Source organism: Ambystoma mexicanum, chromosome 9, assembly GCF_040938575.1.
Source record: "Ambystoma mexicanum isolate Mex_15411 chromosome 9, UKY_AmexF1_1, whole genome shotgun sequence".
Classification (NCBI taxonomy): Eukaryota; Metazoa; Chordata; class Amphibia; order Caudata; family Ambystomatidae; genus Ambystoma; species Ambystoma mexicanum.
Genome location: NC_090931.1, coordinates 1,486,727,422 through 1,486,746,026, shown reverse-complemented (window position 1 = coordinate 1,486,746,026; position 18,605 = coordinate 1,486,727,422). Strand labels below are relative to the sequence as shown.

Below are 18,605 nucleotides of genomic sequence, written 5' to 3'. Positions count from 1 at the left end.
TTTAAGAGTGCACCTTTTCACCATACAGGCACACCCAGGCAGCCACACGTACATTTAAGTGTGCACCCTTTCACCATATAGGCGCACACACCCAGGCACCCACCCATACATTTAAGTCTGCACCCTTTTCTCCCGCTATCTAGGAATCTCAAATCTAGGTGTTTTTTCGCATTGCCTGCCATCTGCGAATCCTAGGACCGCCCTCCACCCAGGAACACCCAGCAACCACTGAAAGCAACCACTGAAAGCAAGTAATGATAGCCAAGTCACTGCCCAAGTTAACTAGGAACCCGTCACCCACTTCCCATATCCAAGTGTGCAGCCCTCTTCCAACACGTAGTATCCCGCCAGCACCCTCTTAGATTATCCATCCATAGATAGAGGAACACCAGAACCTAACCCACTGATTGGACATCCACCCATAGAGGGCATCCAGATATCACATTGCAAGAGGATAAGAGTCGAAACCAAGCAAACCACACAAGGCCCTAGAGGCGGGCTACCGCTCCTGTAACCTCAATACTCTAACCATCCTACTACCAAGGACCACAAAATGCCCTGACACAGAGTTGGACGCCGCTAAATAGAATCGGAACAAGGAACAAACCTAACGGATCCACACCCTCACGCTCCTTCAGTCGAAACTGTCACAAATACAGACCACACCCCAACAAACTCTACAGCCAACAGAACAAACATCATGAGAAGCAAGAAATCCCTATATCTTAGACCGTACCTCACCTCCAATGCCACCGACAGATCCAGACCCGCTGAGAGCCAACTGGAAATCCACAAAAAAGAAGAGAGGACCCCAGAAGAGAAAGGTATGAAACCAAAGCCCTCACTCTGTACATCACAAAAACTCAAGGGCTCTGCCAGCAACCGCATAAAAACACAGAAGATGACGAAGCAGAATAATTCATCAACACAACCATCAATCTAAAATACTGCCTCAACGATGAAGCACGCTTCACGGATCACCAACCAATCTGCGACAACACAGAAGCACTCCAACTAAACAACCGCAAGACATAACAAGGATCAAAAAACAAACCTAACCACGTCAAGAAGATCCATTGCAACCTAATCAATGCAAGAGCAATGTCCAATTATGCCACAGAGATTTACGACCTCCTGTGCGACAGATGTATTGACATCTTATTCGTAACTGAAACATGGATAGACAATTACAAAATTACACTCCATAACTGGCTCCCTGACAACTTTAAGTGCTCACAAACAAACAAGAACAACAAAAGAGGAGGACTGACGATAGCTTATTAGGAACACCTGAAAATTGAAACTGAAGTACCACTAAGCATCGAAAACTGCGAATCCCTAATCCTTCGCCTAACAGCAAACCCAAAAACAAACTTCAAATTCATCCTGGTATACAGACCACCGACATATGATGCAACCTTTGTGGACGCCTTCACTGAAGCCATCACCAACCTAGCCATAGAGTAGGAACACCCCAATAATCCTTGGAGACTTCAACATCGGGTTCGACGAAGAAACTGCTCACACACAAAAATCACTAGCCAAACAACTGAAGACAATGAAACTACATCAACTAGTCATAGGAGACACTCACACACCGGGATATATACTAGATGCAATCTTCGCCAACAAAATCCTTATCACCACGGCACCACCAATACAGATCCTTTGGAGCGACCACCTCATCCCCTTTGTGATAACGCTAGCCACATCAACAGCCAAACAACCCGACAAACTGCCGACTATCATGAAAAGAAATTGGAGGACCATCAAAAATAGCAACTTAGTAGAACTACTTGAAATCAAGAAACCACTGGCAACGACTCTGGATGAAGTTGACCTTGACAGAAAAATAGAACTACTGTATAAATGGATCACCGGAACAATAGACAAGATCTCCAGGGAAAAACCTTTCACCCCATCGCACAAGAGAGTAACAGCAAAATGGTTTACCCTGCTACTCAGCGCCATAAAAAGAAAGAACAGGAAGCTTGAACTAGAATGGAGGGAAAATAACGACCAGGTGAAGAAATTACAATTCCAACGACAAATCCACTCATACAAAAAGGAAATCCATAAGCCAAAAAGAAATACTATGACAACAGAAGCACCAAAGCCACAAACACCAAAAAAGAACTGTTTAAAATCATAAACGAACTGAGAAATCCCCCATGGCTGCAACAATACCCCTTCACTGAAATTATTCAACGGCCTTGCAAACCACTTTAAAAATAAAATCAGCCCCATCCAACTGATCACACAAAGTAGGTCAAACAACTACAACATGCAACCCACCCAGCCACCGAGAATCTCCGGAACAAACTCCAATCCTACCCCCAAATATCAGCAGAGACATTTATCAAGCTGGTAAGCAACAGCAACAAAGCAGGCTCCCCCTTGGATCCATGCCCCCCAGACATACACAAATCAATCCTTACACAAGGAACACCCATAGAAACTACAGAAACCTTTTCAACCAATCACTTTCAACAGGAAAAGTACTGCAATCATTCAAATCGGTATACATCAATCCGCTCCTCAAGGACACTGCAGGAAACGTGGAGGACCTCTCCAGCTACAGACCCAACTCAAACATCCCGTTCCCAGCGAAACTACTCAAAACATACATCTATAGAATAACACAAAGGTTCATAGAAGAACACCTACTGCTGGATCAGGCACAAGTAGGCTTCAGACCGATGAGAGGAATGGAAATGGCACTGCCCTTAATCTGGGACGATCTAAAGGCTAAAGCAGACTCAGACAAAAGCAGAGCTCTAATACTTCTGGATCTATCCGAAGCATTTAACACAGTCAACCATGATATCCTCATCAGGAGATTGGAAGAAATAGGACTCACCGGCCTAGCCCTACTATGAATAAAATCCTTCCTAACAAACAGAACAGAAACCATATGGATCAAACATTTCAAATCAACCCCAAGAGAATCCACCTGTGGAGTACCACAAGGATGCTCCATATCCCCATTGTTTTTCAACATATACCTGACGCCACTAATCAAGCTTATTAAAAAACACGGCCTCACATGTTACAACTACGTAGATGACACACAGATCATCTACAAAATACAAGATACACAGCAAAGAAACACGACGCTGGAAGAGTGCCTACAAGAACTGTACGGCCGAATGAACACCAACAGCGTCAAACTGAACCCGGGCAAATCAGAAATAACGATCATATACAAAAGCGGAACAATCACTACATCCCAAGGCCGATCGAACTGGGTACAGCATTTACTCCATCAACGATAGTGAAAAACCTGGGAGTCTTGATGGACAACGAACTAACACTTGAGCCACAAGTAAACGCTATAATCAAGAAATGTTTCTTCCTCCTACATGCGGTATAAAAGATCATGCAGTTCCACTCCTTCACCCACAAAACACTCACCATCATCGCACTCATCATGTCCAGAGTAGACTATGCCAACAGCCTATACCTAGGAATGCCAGAACGTCTATTAAAGAAACTCCAGCGCCTCCAAAACACCACAGCCAGACTCCTGCTGAAACTACCACCAAGAGAACACATTAACCCAGCGCTGAAACTGCTACACTGGCTACCAATAAAACAGAGAATATAGTTAAAAACGATGTGTATAACACGCAGAGCACTTCACGGCCAAGGAGCAGAGTTCCTAAATAAGAAAATAACCATCTACCATCCGACAAGAACACTCAGACCAAGCAGCGACATTCGTGAAGATCCAAAACCTTACAATAAAAAGACAATTCGGAGGATCATCTTTCTCTCACCTGGAATTCAGGAAACTACTCAAAACGTGGCTCTTTGCTCCAGAACCAGAAGGAAAGGACTAGGAAGCATACACCCAGCGGGAAACAAGAATCCCAAGAAGTAACCCATGGCCCCTAAAATAATCTTCCCCAACCAGAGGGCGGGGGGAGGACACCCCAACAACCCATGTCCACATACAGCTAGTCCACAGAGGGAACCTATGTAGGTAAGGGCCCCCCATGGGACAGGCAGGGAGTGACCAGAACCCTCTAACCCAAACATCGCCAACCCAGGGCGGGGGAACACACCTGCATCAGCCAGATACACATACCATTAGAGTAAGACAGAGGAAGCTGCCACTACTCAACATGTGTGCCAACTAGGCAGACAAAATACAACACCAAACACACAGGATAATCATAGATCTTGAGAGCAGAAATTCAAAATTAAAAAGGTAAGAAAAAACCTACTAAGCCAACCCTAAAACCTCACCTTTCTGCATACACTCCTCATACAGAAAACTCACACAACCATTTCTCTGCACAGCAATCCGCAAGCATTTCACCACATTGCAACAACAAACACCACATGACTCAGCACAACAGCACACTGGGAAGTGACACCGACCTGAAAACCGCACTTATGCTCAGCGAATGGTGCAAACCAAAACTGAAGCTGCCAGCAGGACATCACAACTCTCACTCTCCTATTCCCACTACACCCTACTAACCACCCCATTTCCGCCCTTTTCAGATCTGCCAGAGCACCTGGGGACCACTGCAGTGGTGACAGTGCGCAGTACAAATACCTTTAACATTAACGTTAACATACACTCAGGCAGCCACCCATCCATTTAAGTGTGCACCCTTTCACCATACACTCACACACGCACACGACATGGGGTTGAGTGGAGCCCTATTTCTTCAAAAAGAAATGGTTTCTTTTTTAAGTCACTCGGACTTCATAAAGAAATTATTTCCATTAAGGACCGAACCATAATGGAAATAATTTCTTTATGAAGGCAGAGTGACTATTTCTTTTTTAAGTCATAGGGCTTCCCCAAACCCATGGCATGGAGTCCTCCAGCCTAGAGGCTTCCATGTCATGGGGTCACGGGGACCCTCAGACTTTAAAAAGAACGTTTCTTTACAGAAATACTTTCTCTATGAATGCAGAGTGAGTTCAAAAAGAAACGTTTTTCTCAAATTATTTTGTTATTTTATTTGTTTGTTTTTTTTGGCCCTCCCAGGAAATGTGGTGGTGGGCCACCCGCCCTGTGGGGGCTGCGGGGTCCCCGTTACACCAGTGTTCCTATTGTCAACCAAATGTTTGCCCTGCAGGTAGGGTGACTAGATTTCAAAAGTACAAAACCGGGACATGGCAACTAACATAAAAGTAGGACTAACTCTTGAACGTGGCTGTCAAGGCACTACACTTCACAAGTGGTTGGAGAAGAAGGGTATTTAAGTGTTACTGTTCAAATAAACACGTATTATAATGAATGTATCACTTATTTATCACAGACTAGCACTATCTTAAATTGTAAAATGCAGCATTTCTTCTGTGCGCGATTATGCATTCCATCCTGCAGCCATGAACACCTACCACAAAAAACCAGCACTACTGCAGTTTCCAATGGGAACATAATCTTGAGAAAGAGGGGAAAGAGCACCAAAAACCAGGACAGTCCCGGCAAAACAGGGACGTCTGTTCCCCCTACCTGCAGGTTAAACCCAGATCTCTCCAAAGGGTGCATCGCCCTATTGCAGTGATACTGGGATTAGAAACGATCACCCTTACACACAGCTCCCTGAGGCAGTGTTATGAGCTGGTTTCGGGATCACCTGCAGATACCTGTGACATACACCGAATCTCTGCCAGCAGCAGATGAACCTGCCTGTGTGCTTTACAGAGATTCCTAGCTGTGACAGGCGCAGTACTGTATCCAGGGTTTACAGCAGTGTCATTGCTCCCAGCGCTATCTTGATGGGGTTTCATCAGAAGGCGAGGAACAATCCTACCTTATTTCATCACATTTCCATTGGATAAAGCCTGTTCCTAATTTGTGAGAATACGATCAAACTTGCTCCCGACGAAGGAGCTGCTTGAGGTCAGGAAACCGGAGGACCACGGGGATTTATCGTTGCAGACTTTGCAGCCATCCGCAAGAATCTTTGCATCATTTATGATATGATATGATATGGCATTTATAACGCGCCTATACACGAGTGTTTCAAGGCGCGACGAGGCAGGGGAGGGAAAAACAGTGGAAAGACAGACAAACGATCCTACTAGGCCAACTGTCATTCAGATCATGCAAGTGCAAGGGTAGGGAGAGAGGGAAAAGTGCCTGGGGGAAGGGAGAGGGGGAAGTGCAGTACATGTACATATATAAATGCAAATTAACATAAGAGCATACAGGAATAAATACGATGGTAAAGCGGCCTGTTGATGGCAAGTGCAGTGTAGAGCAGACAAGTGCTGGTGGGGGGGGGTTTAGGGCTACAGAAACAGTCCTTAAGTGCGGGGGTTTCCAGGGAGGCAGGGCAGAGTCAAAGGGTGGGACCTGGCCCCAAGGTAAGAAAGGGTGGCCAGGTAACCAGTGCAGATTCGGCAAGGAATTTCAGCGGGGGAGAGAGACAGAGAAATCAGAAGCAAAGAGGAAGGTTTTGAGGTGTTTCCGGAAACGGAGATGGTTCCCCTCATGTTGCAGAGAGGCAGGGAGGCTGTTCCAGAGGGAGGCCCCTGCTGAGGAGAGGGATCTACCACCAACTCGCTGCTTGGAGAAGCGGCTGACCCTGAGGGAGTTGGAGGCGGATGAGCGAAGAGCTCGAGAAGGAAGGTATTTAGGAAGAGAGAGTTGAAGGTAAAGCGGCCCCATTTGATCATTAACTTTCCGGGCATTGGGGGAGTCAGATCTAACTTAATGAGAACATTCCTCTGAGACTACTAGACAGTAACAGAGAGAGACACTTGATTCCAGTTGATGCACGGGACTAGGATTTCTGTAACATTTGCTTTACTGGAACTTGTCTCGATCCTATTTGAGAGAATTGATGTAGTAGCTGAGGGAGCAGCTGAACCGGTTTACACATAGTCTTGGGAGGATAGCTCACTGGCAACGCGCTCGCCTTGGTAGCAAGACAACGCAGAGCACCACAGGTTCGATCCCCGGGTCCGCCCTTAGAAACCTCTGGGTATCATATCATAGACGGAGTTAGCTGCTAATGACTAACATGCATAGAGGAAGTCTGACATTCCTTCTCTAACATGCATAGAGAAAGTCTGACATTCCTTCTCTGATTCTTTCTCTTTTACTTTCTTTCTTTTTTGCTGCTTTTTCATGACCATTTTATATATGTATTGGTTATACATGTTGGAAACCGTATGCTAATAAATAAAAATTAAAAAAATAATGGGGTTTCAACTCGTGATCTGCAAATTACAGATGGGGTTCCCAGTAGTCACAATGGCCGGATGAGTTAGGTCACCAGCAAGGAGTGCAGAATGGGGGAACAGTGGCTGACAGTCTTGGAGGGCCATGCCAGAAGCACCCTACTCTGCCTTCAGCATAATGAGTGCCATTGGTTGTCAGATGAGGCAATCTGCTCGGACGATTTGCGAACCCCCTTCCACGTGTGTGCGCATGTGTGCCACTTTCTACAGGCCCTGATGATCTAAAGAACCTTTTAAGCTTCTGTACACCCCACCCATCTGACCCAATAACGATAGAGCCAAGTCTGTCGATAGTCAGTGGCAGTGCTTTAAGTGGGATTGGAAATCGAGGGGGGGGGGCTCTAGTTAGGGGGTGTGGCCTAAGGATTAAGGGGTGGGAGCAGCTGGTAAAAGAGGTGGAGCTGGGGCACACATGCATCATTACCTTTGATGCGCCCAGCCCCTCCTTTTAAACAAAAGTGGGGGCCGGGCGCACCAAAAGGTGTGATGCCAGTGTGCCCGAGCTCGCACGCAGCAGGCAGCCCTTTCATTCAAGGAGCCCGCTTTAACCACGGGCTCCTTGAATGAAAGGGCTGCCTGCTGCTGGTGTCTATGTACTTGAAACAGGAGGAGGGCTGGAGGGCCCAGTCTCTCCTTTTGTTCCAAGTAACTAACTAGTCATCACCCAGCATCATATGGATCATGCTGGATGATGATTAGTTGCTCGAAACAAAACGAGAGCTGGGCAGTCCAGCCCTCCTCCTGCTTCGAGTACATAGAAATCACATCGGGCAACCCGCACTGCACGGTTACACCTGCTGCCTGCAGGTGTCAGCACTTCGGTTTAGAAAAAAGAAAAGGTCTTTTTCCTAAACCGACGTGCTGACACCTGCAGGCTGCTCGTGTAACCGTGCAGCCTCTAACACAGGCTGCCTGAGCTGTCGGCGGGAGCACTTTCTGGAGACTGCCGGGGCCCAGCCCTGGCTGGGCCCGGCCCACTTAAAAACCTGGTCAGAGGCCTGCAACCTGCAGCTGTCCAGAGGTTTGGCTGCCACTGCTAGGATGTCTCACAATTGGCTGTGCTGCCTGTGGCTGACGGGAGTTGTAGTGCAAAACATCTGGAGAGCCAAAGGCCACACAGACCCCTGCCCTAGGGAAAGATTGAGAGTGTCCTAGGCGGAGAGGAGTCTGTAGTCCCCCCAAAAGTGGTCAGCAGGCGCAGAGGCGGATCTAACGGTCGCCAGGCAGACAAATGGCGACGGGGCCCCTGTCCCAGGCCCCACCCCTTCCACACAGCAAAAAGCCCTTTCTGTTGTGATGTCACTCCAGTTCGAGTTGAGTCGTGTGTGCGTTTGTTCTGCCCTTCTTTCACAGTGTCAAAGGTTTAGCCTAAAATTGTGAAAGAAGAGCAGAACTGTTCAAGGTGTGCATTTGTTATTTTGGGAATGGGGAGGCAGGCCACCAGGTATGAGTTACATGTTGGCTGTGTTGGAGGCAGGGAACCAAGTATGGGCCACGTTTCTTGTCTTATTCGCTAGCGCCGCGGTTTCCTTCCCTAGGCGCTACACTACAGTCCGAAGCCGTGAAGAGGACTACATTCTTGGTGGGCTTTTCTTGTGAAAAGCACCCTGAGCTGGGGACAGTCATGAATGAGAAAGCCTCACTCCATCCCACTCCCCCATCACGACCTGCACCAGTGAAGGGAAATGCCTGCCTTTGGCTGGATGGAGTGAACACAGGCTGCGGCCCCGAACAGTGCCGTCTGCACTGATGTGCGCCCTGAAGTTGGGGGCGGCCCCAAAGGAAGCCCCAGGAGAGGGACCATCCCTGGCCCGGTGAGTCAGAGACTCAGGGCCCGGCTCAGAGGGGAATTCATGGACTGCAGCACTGCGTATAGCACCTGCACGGCTCCCCTGCAGCACACAGGCTGCCCTCAGAGGCCCACCTCGTTAACTCTGTGGCTCTCTAACTGAGTGTGTTTCTCCATCTTTCTTGTCCTGCCCGCCTTATTCTCCCTTCCCCGCCCTATCTCGTTTTTCATCTGTTTCTCTACCATTCTCTCACCTGTGTTCTTCTCTAACCCCATCGCCCTTCCCCCACGACTTCCTCTTCCATCCTATGTTCCATCTTTCTTTCTCTTAACTCACTTTATACATACTACCTCTCCCAGCCTCCCTGTCTTTACTTATATTTCTTTCTCCTCGTTCTCATCCCTTCATCTCACTTCTCCCTTGCCCCTCTGTCTCCCTCGCCTCTCTTTCTCATCGTCCTGCTCTTGTGACCACACTTAACTCCGCCCACCCAAAGCTCCGCCTCCATGACCCGCCCACCTAGGTCCCACACCAGGTGCTCCCCACGGGGCCCTTTGCCTTAAATCTGCCACTGAGCAGGCGTATGCACGTCAAGGAGGTCCCACTAGTGCTGTCCGTCTCATATACAGTGAGACACCCCAGGTATTGCGATTCACTGCACCCCCACTTCACCCCCCCCCCCCTTCTTCCCCCAGTATGCAGAGCAGGAGTTATTTCCTGCACCCAGAATGAGCGCAGAAGCTGGCGGTCGCAACTCACGGGAGGTCTCCTCGTTCTGGTACCGCAGGTGGCTCTCGATGCTCTCCCAGAGGTCGTAGTCTTCGAAGTCCAGGACAAACTCCTCGAAGTCTTCGTAGCCCAGGGAGTCCCGGATGCAGGCATTCTGCAGGCGGTCACCGGGGCTCTCGGGGCTCTCGGGGCTCCCTCCTCGCTCTGCACTCTCGTCTCCTTCCTGAATGGTCCTCATAGTACCCTGCATGTCCAGGGTCACGTGATTCCGGAAGACAGCAGGAAGGTGGGCCGGGTGCAGCGTGGAGGAGATGCGCACCTCCGGGGGGCCTTCAGTGGAGACGGCCCGGACACAGTAGGCCCCGGGGAGCTCAGAATGGGCCTGCACCCAGCAAGAGCGCCTCTGTAGCTTGGAGACCAGCAGCAACCTGGCACGGCCGACACAGCCAGTCAGAATTCCCCACAGGTTGTAGGCCCACTGCCAGACCTGGCAGAGCCGTCACTGGAGGAAGGGGGGCCGAGGCTGCCCTCCATTGGGGAGAGCTCCGGAACCAGACACTGTGACGAAGATGAGGCGACTGACCATCTACTAAGCGCGAGGTGGTCCACTTCCAGGAAAGAAGCCCCGGGAACTGTCTCTCTGAGCAGCAGCTTCTCTCTGGCACCAGGGGTCCACAGGACAAGGCCCTTGAAGACGAAACTGCTTCCTGTCCGATTCTCCTTTGCTCACCTGTTTTCTAACTCACTCCTCTCAACCTACGCCTGAGTCTTCACAGCACTCCCTTCTTCACTTTCTTTTCAAGGTTTGCTCTCTTACTCTCACTTTTCTAGTGTTTGATACCTATATCCCTCCTTGACTCCCGATCAGTCCTTCTTTGGTTAACTAGGCTTTATTTCCAGGCACTCCCTCTCCCTCTCCTCTTGCCTGCTTTCTCTCTAGCCCTGTCCGTTTCCCTCTCTCTCTGATCCGACTCTCATACCTGCTTCCTCTCCCCCCTCTGATCCGACTCTCCTACCTGCTTCCTCTCCCCCCTCTGATCCTGACTCTCCTACCTGCTTCCCCTCCCTCCCTTTCTGATCGGCCTCTCTTACATGCTTCCTGTCTCCCCCTCTCTGATCCTACCTGCCTCTCCTCCCTCCCTCCCTCTCTGATCCTACCTGCTTCCTCTCTCCCCCTCTCTGATCCGGACTCTCCTACATGCTTCCCCTCCCTCCCTGATCCTACCTGCTTCCTCTCTCTCCCCTCTCCTACCTGCTTCCCCTCCCTCCCTCTCTGATCCTACCTGCTCCCCCTGCCTCCTTCTCTGATCCTACCTGCTTCCCCTCCCTCCCTCTCTGGTCCTACCTGCTTCCTCTCTCTCCCCTCTCTGATCCTGACTCCCCCACCTGCTTCCACTCCCTCCCTCTCTGATCCTACCTGCTTCCTCTCTCTCCCCTCTCTGATCCTGACTCTCCTACCTACTTCCACTCCCTCCCTCTCTGATCCTACCTGCTTCCTCTCTCCCCCTCTCTGATCCGGACTCTCCTACCTGCTTCGCCTCCCTCCCTGATCCTACCTGCTTCCTCTCTCTCCCCTCTCCTACCTGCTTCCCCTTCCTCCCTCTCTGATCCTACCTGCTTGCCCTCTCCCCCTCTCTGATCCTTACTCTCCTACCTGCCCCTCCTCCCTCTCTCTCTGATCCTACCTGCCTGCCCTCTCTCCCTCTCTGATCCTGACTCTCCTACCTGCTTCCTCTTCCTCCGGGCCCCTGTTTCTGGCTGTCCCCCTCTGCTTCCGAGTCTCTTTCCTGCTTCTTCTCGATCGTTGTCTCTAATTCTGTCAGTGGACTCCTGTTTCCTGCTCGCCACTGCCTGGGTCTGGCTCGTGCTGCCCCCTCTCCCCTGCTCTCTGGCCGGTATTGGCTTCTCTTCTCTGCCCTGGGGGAGGTTGTCTGGGTTTCCATGACGTTGAACTCCAGCAGATAGGGCAGGGTGGGGCACAGTGAGACAGGAGCATGGTGATGGCATGGAAACAAACCCAAGGCGACCCCCTGCTGCTGCCCCTCTCGCTGCTCGGTGGTGTAGGCTGCACCCCATGTGCTTGTACACTCGCGCAGGCCGATGGGCCAGCGAGATGCACACACACACAAACAATGAACAGCAAGAGTTGAGTGTTACTTACAGGGGCAACTTAATGTCAGTAAACACTGCCCTGTTCCGCCACACAGCCACTGGCCCCCAGTGACAGCGTTACACGCCACCAATGACCAGTTTGGATATCCAACCAATCACAAGAGACACTCTGAAACTATCAGACACCACTCCAGATATCCAACCAATCACAGGAGGCACTCTGAAACTATCAGACACCACTCCAGATAGCCAACCAATCACAAGAGGCACTCTGAAACTATCAGACACCACTCCAGATATCCAACCAATCACAAGAGGCACTCTGAAACTATCAGACACCACTCCAGATATCCAACCAATCACAAGAGACACTCTGAAACTATCAGCCACCACTCCAGATATCTAACCAATCACAAGAGACACTCTGAAACTATCAGACACCACTCCATTCAACAAAGCACCCAACCAATACACTGAGCGCACTGCACCAGCGATCAAACTTCCCAAAACGGAGAGACCATTTCACTTCCAATGGCCAGCGCAACCCACAGCAACCATTGCACACACCCCCAACACAACCTGCACTCACTGCAAACATCCAAGCAACACCATCAACCTTCGCAGGCAGCGCTTCCCCACAAATACCTCTCCAACTAACAGTGGCCATCCTTTCCTGGCCAACTTTACCTCTGGTGGCCACCTCAAGCACTTGAAGCCCCCATCACCATCCCATCCCATGCCCACCCCTATCACCCAGAGGGCCCTGTGATATCCAGAGATCATCACAATCTACCACAATCCTACCAGTACTGCCCGGAAAACCATTACTGCCCGCTGGTCAGTCCCACAGCTCAGAAAGCCCCTGAACCCCCAGGGTCCATGACACAACCCCCACCCCAGGATCGACTCCAAGCAGCCCCGTTCTCAATGAGGAATCCTTTGGAAAGCCCTCGCTAACAGCCAATCCAAGAGCTTCCATTCCTCATCCCCGTGGAGCGCCAGCACAGACCCTCAGATATGAGTCCACACATCAAATAGTCACCCCAGGCTACTCAAAACTCAAGCCAACACACTCAAGCACTCAACCCTCCAAGGTACACAGATCACACACTATGGGCCATTTCCCAGTGCCAGTGTAATACAGCAGCCCACGGCCATGGTGCCAGCAACCCAAGACCGCATGCCAAGGTCAAAACAGTACATAGGCAAGGCAGCGAGGGGCTAGCAGAGGAACCTGCAGAGCCTGGCAGAGAGGCGGGCATGCCAGGATGAGGCACCTATGATGAGCCGGTGGACCTGCCCGCAGTCCCGCTCATGTGTGCTGCTGCAGCCATGCTGGCGTGTATGTCGTGGCGAGTGGACCTTAGTTTGATGCGGCTTGAGTGCCCTGGGGTTTCACCAGAGTCTAAAACTTTCAGCAAAGGTTCACCTCATCCGATTGGCTATCTTCTCTCCGAATGTTGATCTTCCGGTCGGTCTTCCCGTGCTACTGACTTTTGTATTCCTGATAAGTTTACAGAACATCAAAAAGTATTGTGATTTGTGCTCTTTATCTCATGCACAAATAAATAGACATTCAGAAAACCACAAACCCTAACAACCACCCAACCTGTTCCAGTATGGGACCACCTCATGACCAACTCTTCTCCCAGTGAGAAATAATAAAAAATGCCACAACTCAAACTCCAGTCCAGTAAGCACCCAGTGACATCACTAACTCCTAGTGACACACACACAAACCCTAGCTGCCACCAACCGCCAAATGACAAACTGGTATCAAGGTGACAACCACCAACTCTAGTAACCACCCCAACCTCACCCAATACCCAAACGACGACTCGGACTCCCAGACATAAATGTACATCTGGGTGACCGCCACAACATATGTATTCTCAGCAACTACCATGAACTCCAGCAAGCACCTCAACCATCATCCACTTCCCAAATACCCAATAAGAGGCACAACTGTGAGCAACTAGGTCAACTTCCTCAGCACATGAAGCACCCAAGACAATACCCCGTCCGAGCAGAGACAACCACAAGGCTTAGCATCACCACTTCAACCCAACAACCCAACATTCAATGTATGCAAGCCCAAATGTAGCCCTGGAAACATCAATTGATATTACAAAAAACCTGGACAGATATCCCTCTGTTCTGGGTCACCTTTAGATAGGAGGGACCTCAAGGGATATCCTCCGTTCCGGGTCACCTTTAGATAGGAGGGTCTTCAAGGGATATCCCTCTGTTCCAGGTCACCTTTAGATAGGAGGGTCTTCAAGGGATATCCCTCTGTCCGGGTCACCTTTAGATAGGAGGGTCTTCATGGGATATCCTCTGTTCCGGGTCACCTTTAGATAGGAGGGTCTTCAAGGGATATCACTCTGTTCCGGGTCACCTTTAGATAGGAGGGTCTTCAAGGGATATCCCTCTATTCCGGATCACCTTTAGATAGGAGGGTCTTCAAGGGTGTCTCTTTTTCTCCGACCTCCAGAATAGTTTGGCGCTACCCTGGGCCCTAGCTTGAGAACACCTGGGGTCACCCCTACATGATCCACTTTGCCTTGTTTCTTTGGAGGCTCACATCAGAATTACAGCCTGGGCGTGTAGTCAGGATTTAGTGGGGGCGTCACGAGGAGCGGAAGGGGTGACCCTGGGCTCCTCTCTCCTAGCCATCCAGGAACGGTCTACTTGCACTTCCCACTTTGTGATCCCGAATCCACTGAAAAGGAAAAATCTGGTCTTCATTACCCCAATAATAAAGATTTGATTGGTGGGGAGGTGGGGGAGGCTGTAATGGATGGCATCTGTTAGAAGCCTCCACCCAAGAGATCTCAAAGACGAGTAGCACTCAAGTGAAAGCTCCCACTTCCGCAAGCCTGAATGCAAGTGAAAGCCCTCACTTCTGCACGCCTGAATGCAAGTAAAAGCTCCCACTTCTGCAAGCCTGAATGCAAGGGAAAGCCCCCACTTCCGCAAGCCTGAATGCAAGGGAAAGCCCCCACTTCTGCAAGCCTGAATGCAAGGGAAAGCTCCCACTTCCGCAAGCCTGAATGCAAGGGAAAGCCCCCACTTCTGCAAGCCTGAATGCAAGGGAAAGCTCCCACTTCCGCAAGCCTGAATGCAAGGGAAAGCCCCCACTTCTGCAAGCCTGAATGCAAGGGAAAGCCCCCACTTCTGCACGCCTGAATGCAAGGGAAAGCTCCCACTTCTGCAAGCCTGAATGCAAGTGAAAGCCCTCACTTCTGCACGCCTGAATGCAAGTGAAAGCCCTCACTTCTGCACGCCTGAATGCAAGGGAAAGCCCTCACTTCTGCACGCCTGAATGCAAGGGAAAGCTCCCACTTCCGCAAGCCTGAATGCAAGTGAAAGCCCTCACTTCTGCACGCCTGAATGCAAGGGAAAGCCCTCACTTCTGCAAGCCTGAATGCAAGTGAAAGCCCTCACTTCTGCACGCCTGAATGCAAGTAAAAGCTCCCACTTCTGCAAGCCTGAATGCAAGGGAAAGCCCCCACTTCTGCAAGCCTGAATGCAAGGGAAAGCCCCCACTTCTGCACGCCTGAATGCAAGGGAAAGCTCCCACTTCTGCAAGCCTGAATGCAAGTGAAAGCCCTCACTTCTGCACGCCTGAATGCAAGTGAAAGCCCTCACTTCTGCACGCCTGAATGCAAGGGAAAGCCCTCACTTCTGCACGCCTGAATGCAAGGGAAAGCTCCCACTTCCGCAAGCCTGAATGCAAGTGAAAGCCCTCACTTCTGCACGCCTGAATGCAAGGGAAAGCCCTCACTTCTGCACGCCTGAATGCAAGGGAAAGCTCCCACTTCTGCAAGCCTGAATGCAAGGGAAAGCTCTCACTTCCGCAAGCCTGAATGCAACGGAAAGTTTGCAAGCCTGAACGCAAGTGAAAGTTCCCACTTCCGCAAGCATGAATGCAAGGGAAAGCTCCCAATTCCGCAAGCATGAATACAAGTAAAAGTTCCCACTTCCGCAAGCCTGAATGCAGGGGAAAGCTCTCACTTCCGCAAGCCTGAATGCAGGGGAAAGCTCTCACTTCCGCGAGCCTGAGTGCAGGGGAAAGCTCTCACTTCCGCAAGCCTGAATGCAGGGGAAAGCTCTCACTTCCGCAAGCCTGAACGCAAGTGAAAGTTCCCACTTCCGCAAGCATGAATGCAAGGGAAAGCTCCCAATTCCGCAAGCATGAATACAAGTAAAAGTTCCCACTTCCGCAAGCCTGAATGCAAGTGAAAGCTCTCACTTCCGCAAGCCTGAATGCAGGGGAAAGCTCTCACTTCCGCAAGCCTGAATGCAAGGGAAAGCTCCCACTTCTGCAAGTCTGAATGCAAGTAAAAGCTCCCACTTCCGCAAGCCTGAATGCAAGGGAAAGTTTAGTTTAGTTTAGTTTTTTATTTATAATGCGCTCCAGACCCAGGGGCATCAGGGCGCAGAGGGTAAGGATATGTTCAGCTTGGTTACAGGGTACATGGGTACATGAAATACAGGACGAAATATACAATATCACATCGGTATATACAGTGTAAATTACATGATCACATGAGATTACAGTGAAATTGCGTGGGTACATGGAGTGCAGGACGAAATATACAATAGCACATCGGTATATACAGTGTAAATTACATGGTTAGGTAGCACATATTTAGAGTGATCGCTATACATCAGAAAAGGAGTCCAAGCGGACTAGCACATAGTAGGCGAATCCGTAAGCAGAGGGTAGGCGTGGGTGAGGAGCCTCAAGAGGGTGTTTAGTCTGAGTGATTATTTATCATTTTCTTTTAGCCAGTTGGTCAGATTCTATATAGAATTTGGAGAAGGGCTGGGGAACTCTAATAGCAGGAAGTAGGGAGTTCCATAGTTGCGCAGCCTTAACTGGGAAACTGTGTCCTCCAATAGTAGAGAGTCTGAATCGTGGTACATGGAGGCAAGTAGAATTGGCTGTTCTCGTCGGTCTGGACGATGTTTTTTTTTACAGATTCTGTCCGTAAGGTAAGGTGGTGCATGATTATTAAGGCACTTGTGGGTAAGGGAGGCAATCTTAAATTTGATTTTTATCAATGGTGGATAGCCAATTGTGTTCTCTTCTTGTAGAGGAAAAATGCTCATTTCTATTGATCTTAAGTGCTACTCTCAGGGCATTATTCTGGAGAACCTGTATTTTATGGATAGTCTGTTTATTCGCTCTAATGTAAAGTGCGTTACAGTAATCCAATTTGGAAAGTATGAGGGCTCTGGCAAGCGTGAGGCAGCTGTCAGTGGAGTGGAATTTTTTTCTGGCTCTGATAAGTTTGCATGTGTATGCGGTAGCAGAGGCTAGGGAATTGACTTGTTTAGAGGGGTTCAGGGTGGCGTCTAGGTAAAAGCCTAGAGTCTTCACTTCCTTTGCTACTTTTATGTTATTGCCATCAATGGTAAAGTTGACATAATCTGGGTTAAGTTTGGATATGTGGGTCGAGGTGCCTAAGATAATAAGCTCAGTTTTGTCGTCGTTCAGGCATAGTCCATGTGTAGCCATCCATGCCTGAACGATACTGTAAATTCTATTCACCAAAGCCAGCTCCACTGCGTAATCTCCTGAAAGCAGAAGGAGGATTTGGGTATCGTCTGCATAGTTAGTGTAGGCGATACCCAAATGGTCCATTTCGTCGAAGAGGGGCTTGGTGAATACATTGTAGAGTGTAGGTGACACACAGGATCCCTATGGTACACCGCAGGTTATGGAGACAGAGTCAGCTGAGGCCGAAGGAGAGAAGACTCTCATGGTCCGGTTGCTCAGAAAAGACTCGATCCAAGTTATGGCCTCCTTAGAGAAGTGGGCTGCGGAGTCTAGGTGGCTGCATAAGACTTTGTGCTCGGCCAAGTCGAATGCGGCCGAGAGGTCTAGAAGGAGGAGCAAGGCTACTTGGCCTTTGTCTCTAAACTCATCTATTTGGGCCTTAAGATCAATTAAGGCCGTCTCCGTGCCATGTTGAGGGCAGAATCCGGATTGACAAGATCCTAGTAGGAGGTTAGATTCCAAAAAGGTCTGTATTTGAATACAGGCCACTTTATCTAAAAAAAATTAGAAGAAATAGCACAGTCGTGATGGGTCTGAAGTTCGTGGGAATGGCAGGGTCAAGGGTTTGCTTTTTCAGTAATGACAGTGCCCAGGATTCTTTCAGGTTGTTCGGGACAGTACCGGTAGTGAATGAGAAGTTGATAAGTTTAGTTATGAAGGGCGAGAGTTGTCTTGCGGCATCCTTAATAAGTCGTGCCAGACATTGGTCACCTTTGCAATTGGACGGTTTGAGTCCAAGTATGACCTTCTCCACCTCAATGGTCGATACGTTAGAGAAGCTAAAACGTGTTTCTTGTTTATACTGTGGTGGGGGAGCTGTGCTCTGAAGAGTTTGAGGTGCTAGGGAGGCTGTCTTGTGGGCAATTCTGGTTTGTAAATTGGCGACTTTGTTAGTTAAGGCGTGTTGGATACTGGAACACCACTTTTTGTCTTTGATGCAGTTCTCTTGTTGTACAATAGGTGTTTCCAGTTCTTTCAGAATAATGAACAATTCTTTGACACTAGATTTAGATTGGGATATTCTGTTATTATAAGTCTCCTGTTTGGCTAAGAGGATGTCTTTCTTATATTGGGGTGAGACCTTAGTAAGGTTTAGTTTGTTTTCTGCTGATGGGGAGAGTCTCCAAGCAGTTTCAAGCTTTCTTTTAAGTAGTCTAAGGTTTTTTAAGTGTGGGGTGAGCCAAGAGTTA

The 18,605-nt window shown here is 49.4% G+C and overlaps 1 protein-coding gene across 2 annotated transcripts in view; it reads right to left on the bottom strand.

The window, feature by feature from the left end:
- SLC4A3 (solute carrier family 4 member 3) overlaps positions 1 to 18,605 on the bottom strand; it is a 660,038-nt gene that overhangs the window by 286,785 nt on the left and 354,648 nt on the right. The window contains exon 1 of one of the 2 annotated variants that reach the window (XM_069616956.1): positions 9,765 to 10,947. The exons of the other annotated variant lie outside the window; for it this stretch is intronic. Within the exon in view, the coding sequence (XP_069473057.1) occupies positions 9,765 to 9,984 (220 nt within the window). The 5' untranslated portion in view covers positions 9,985 to 10,947. Of the gene's footprint in view, positions 1 to 9,764; positions 10,948 to 18,605 lie in introns of those variants that run through there. 2 annotated transcript variants of the gene reach the window in all.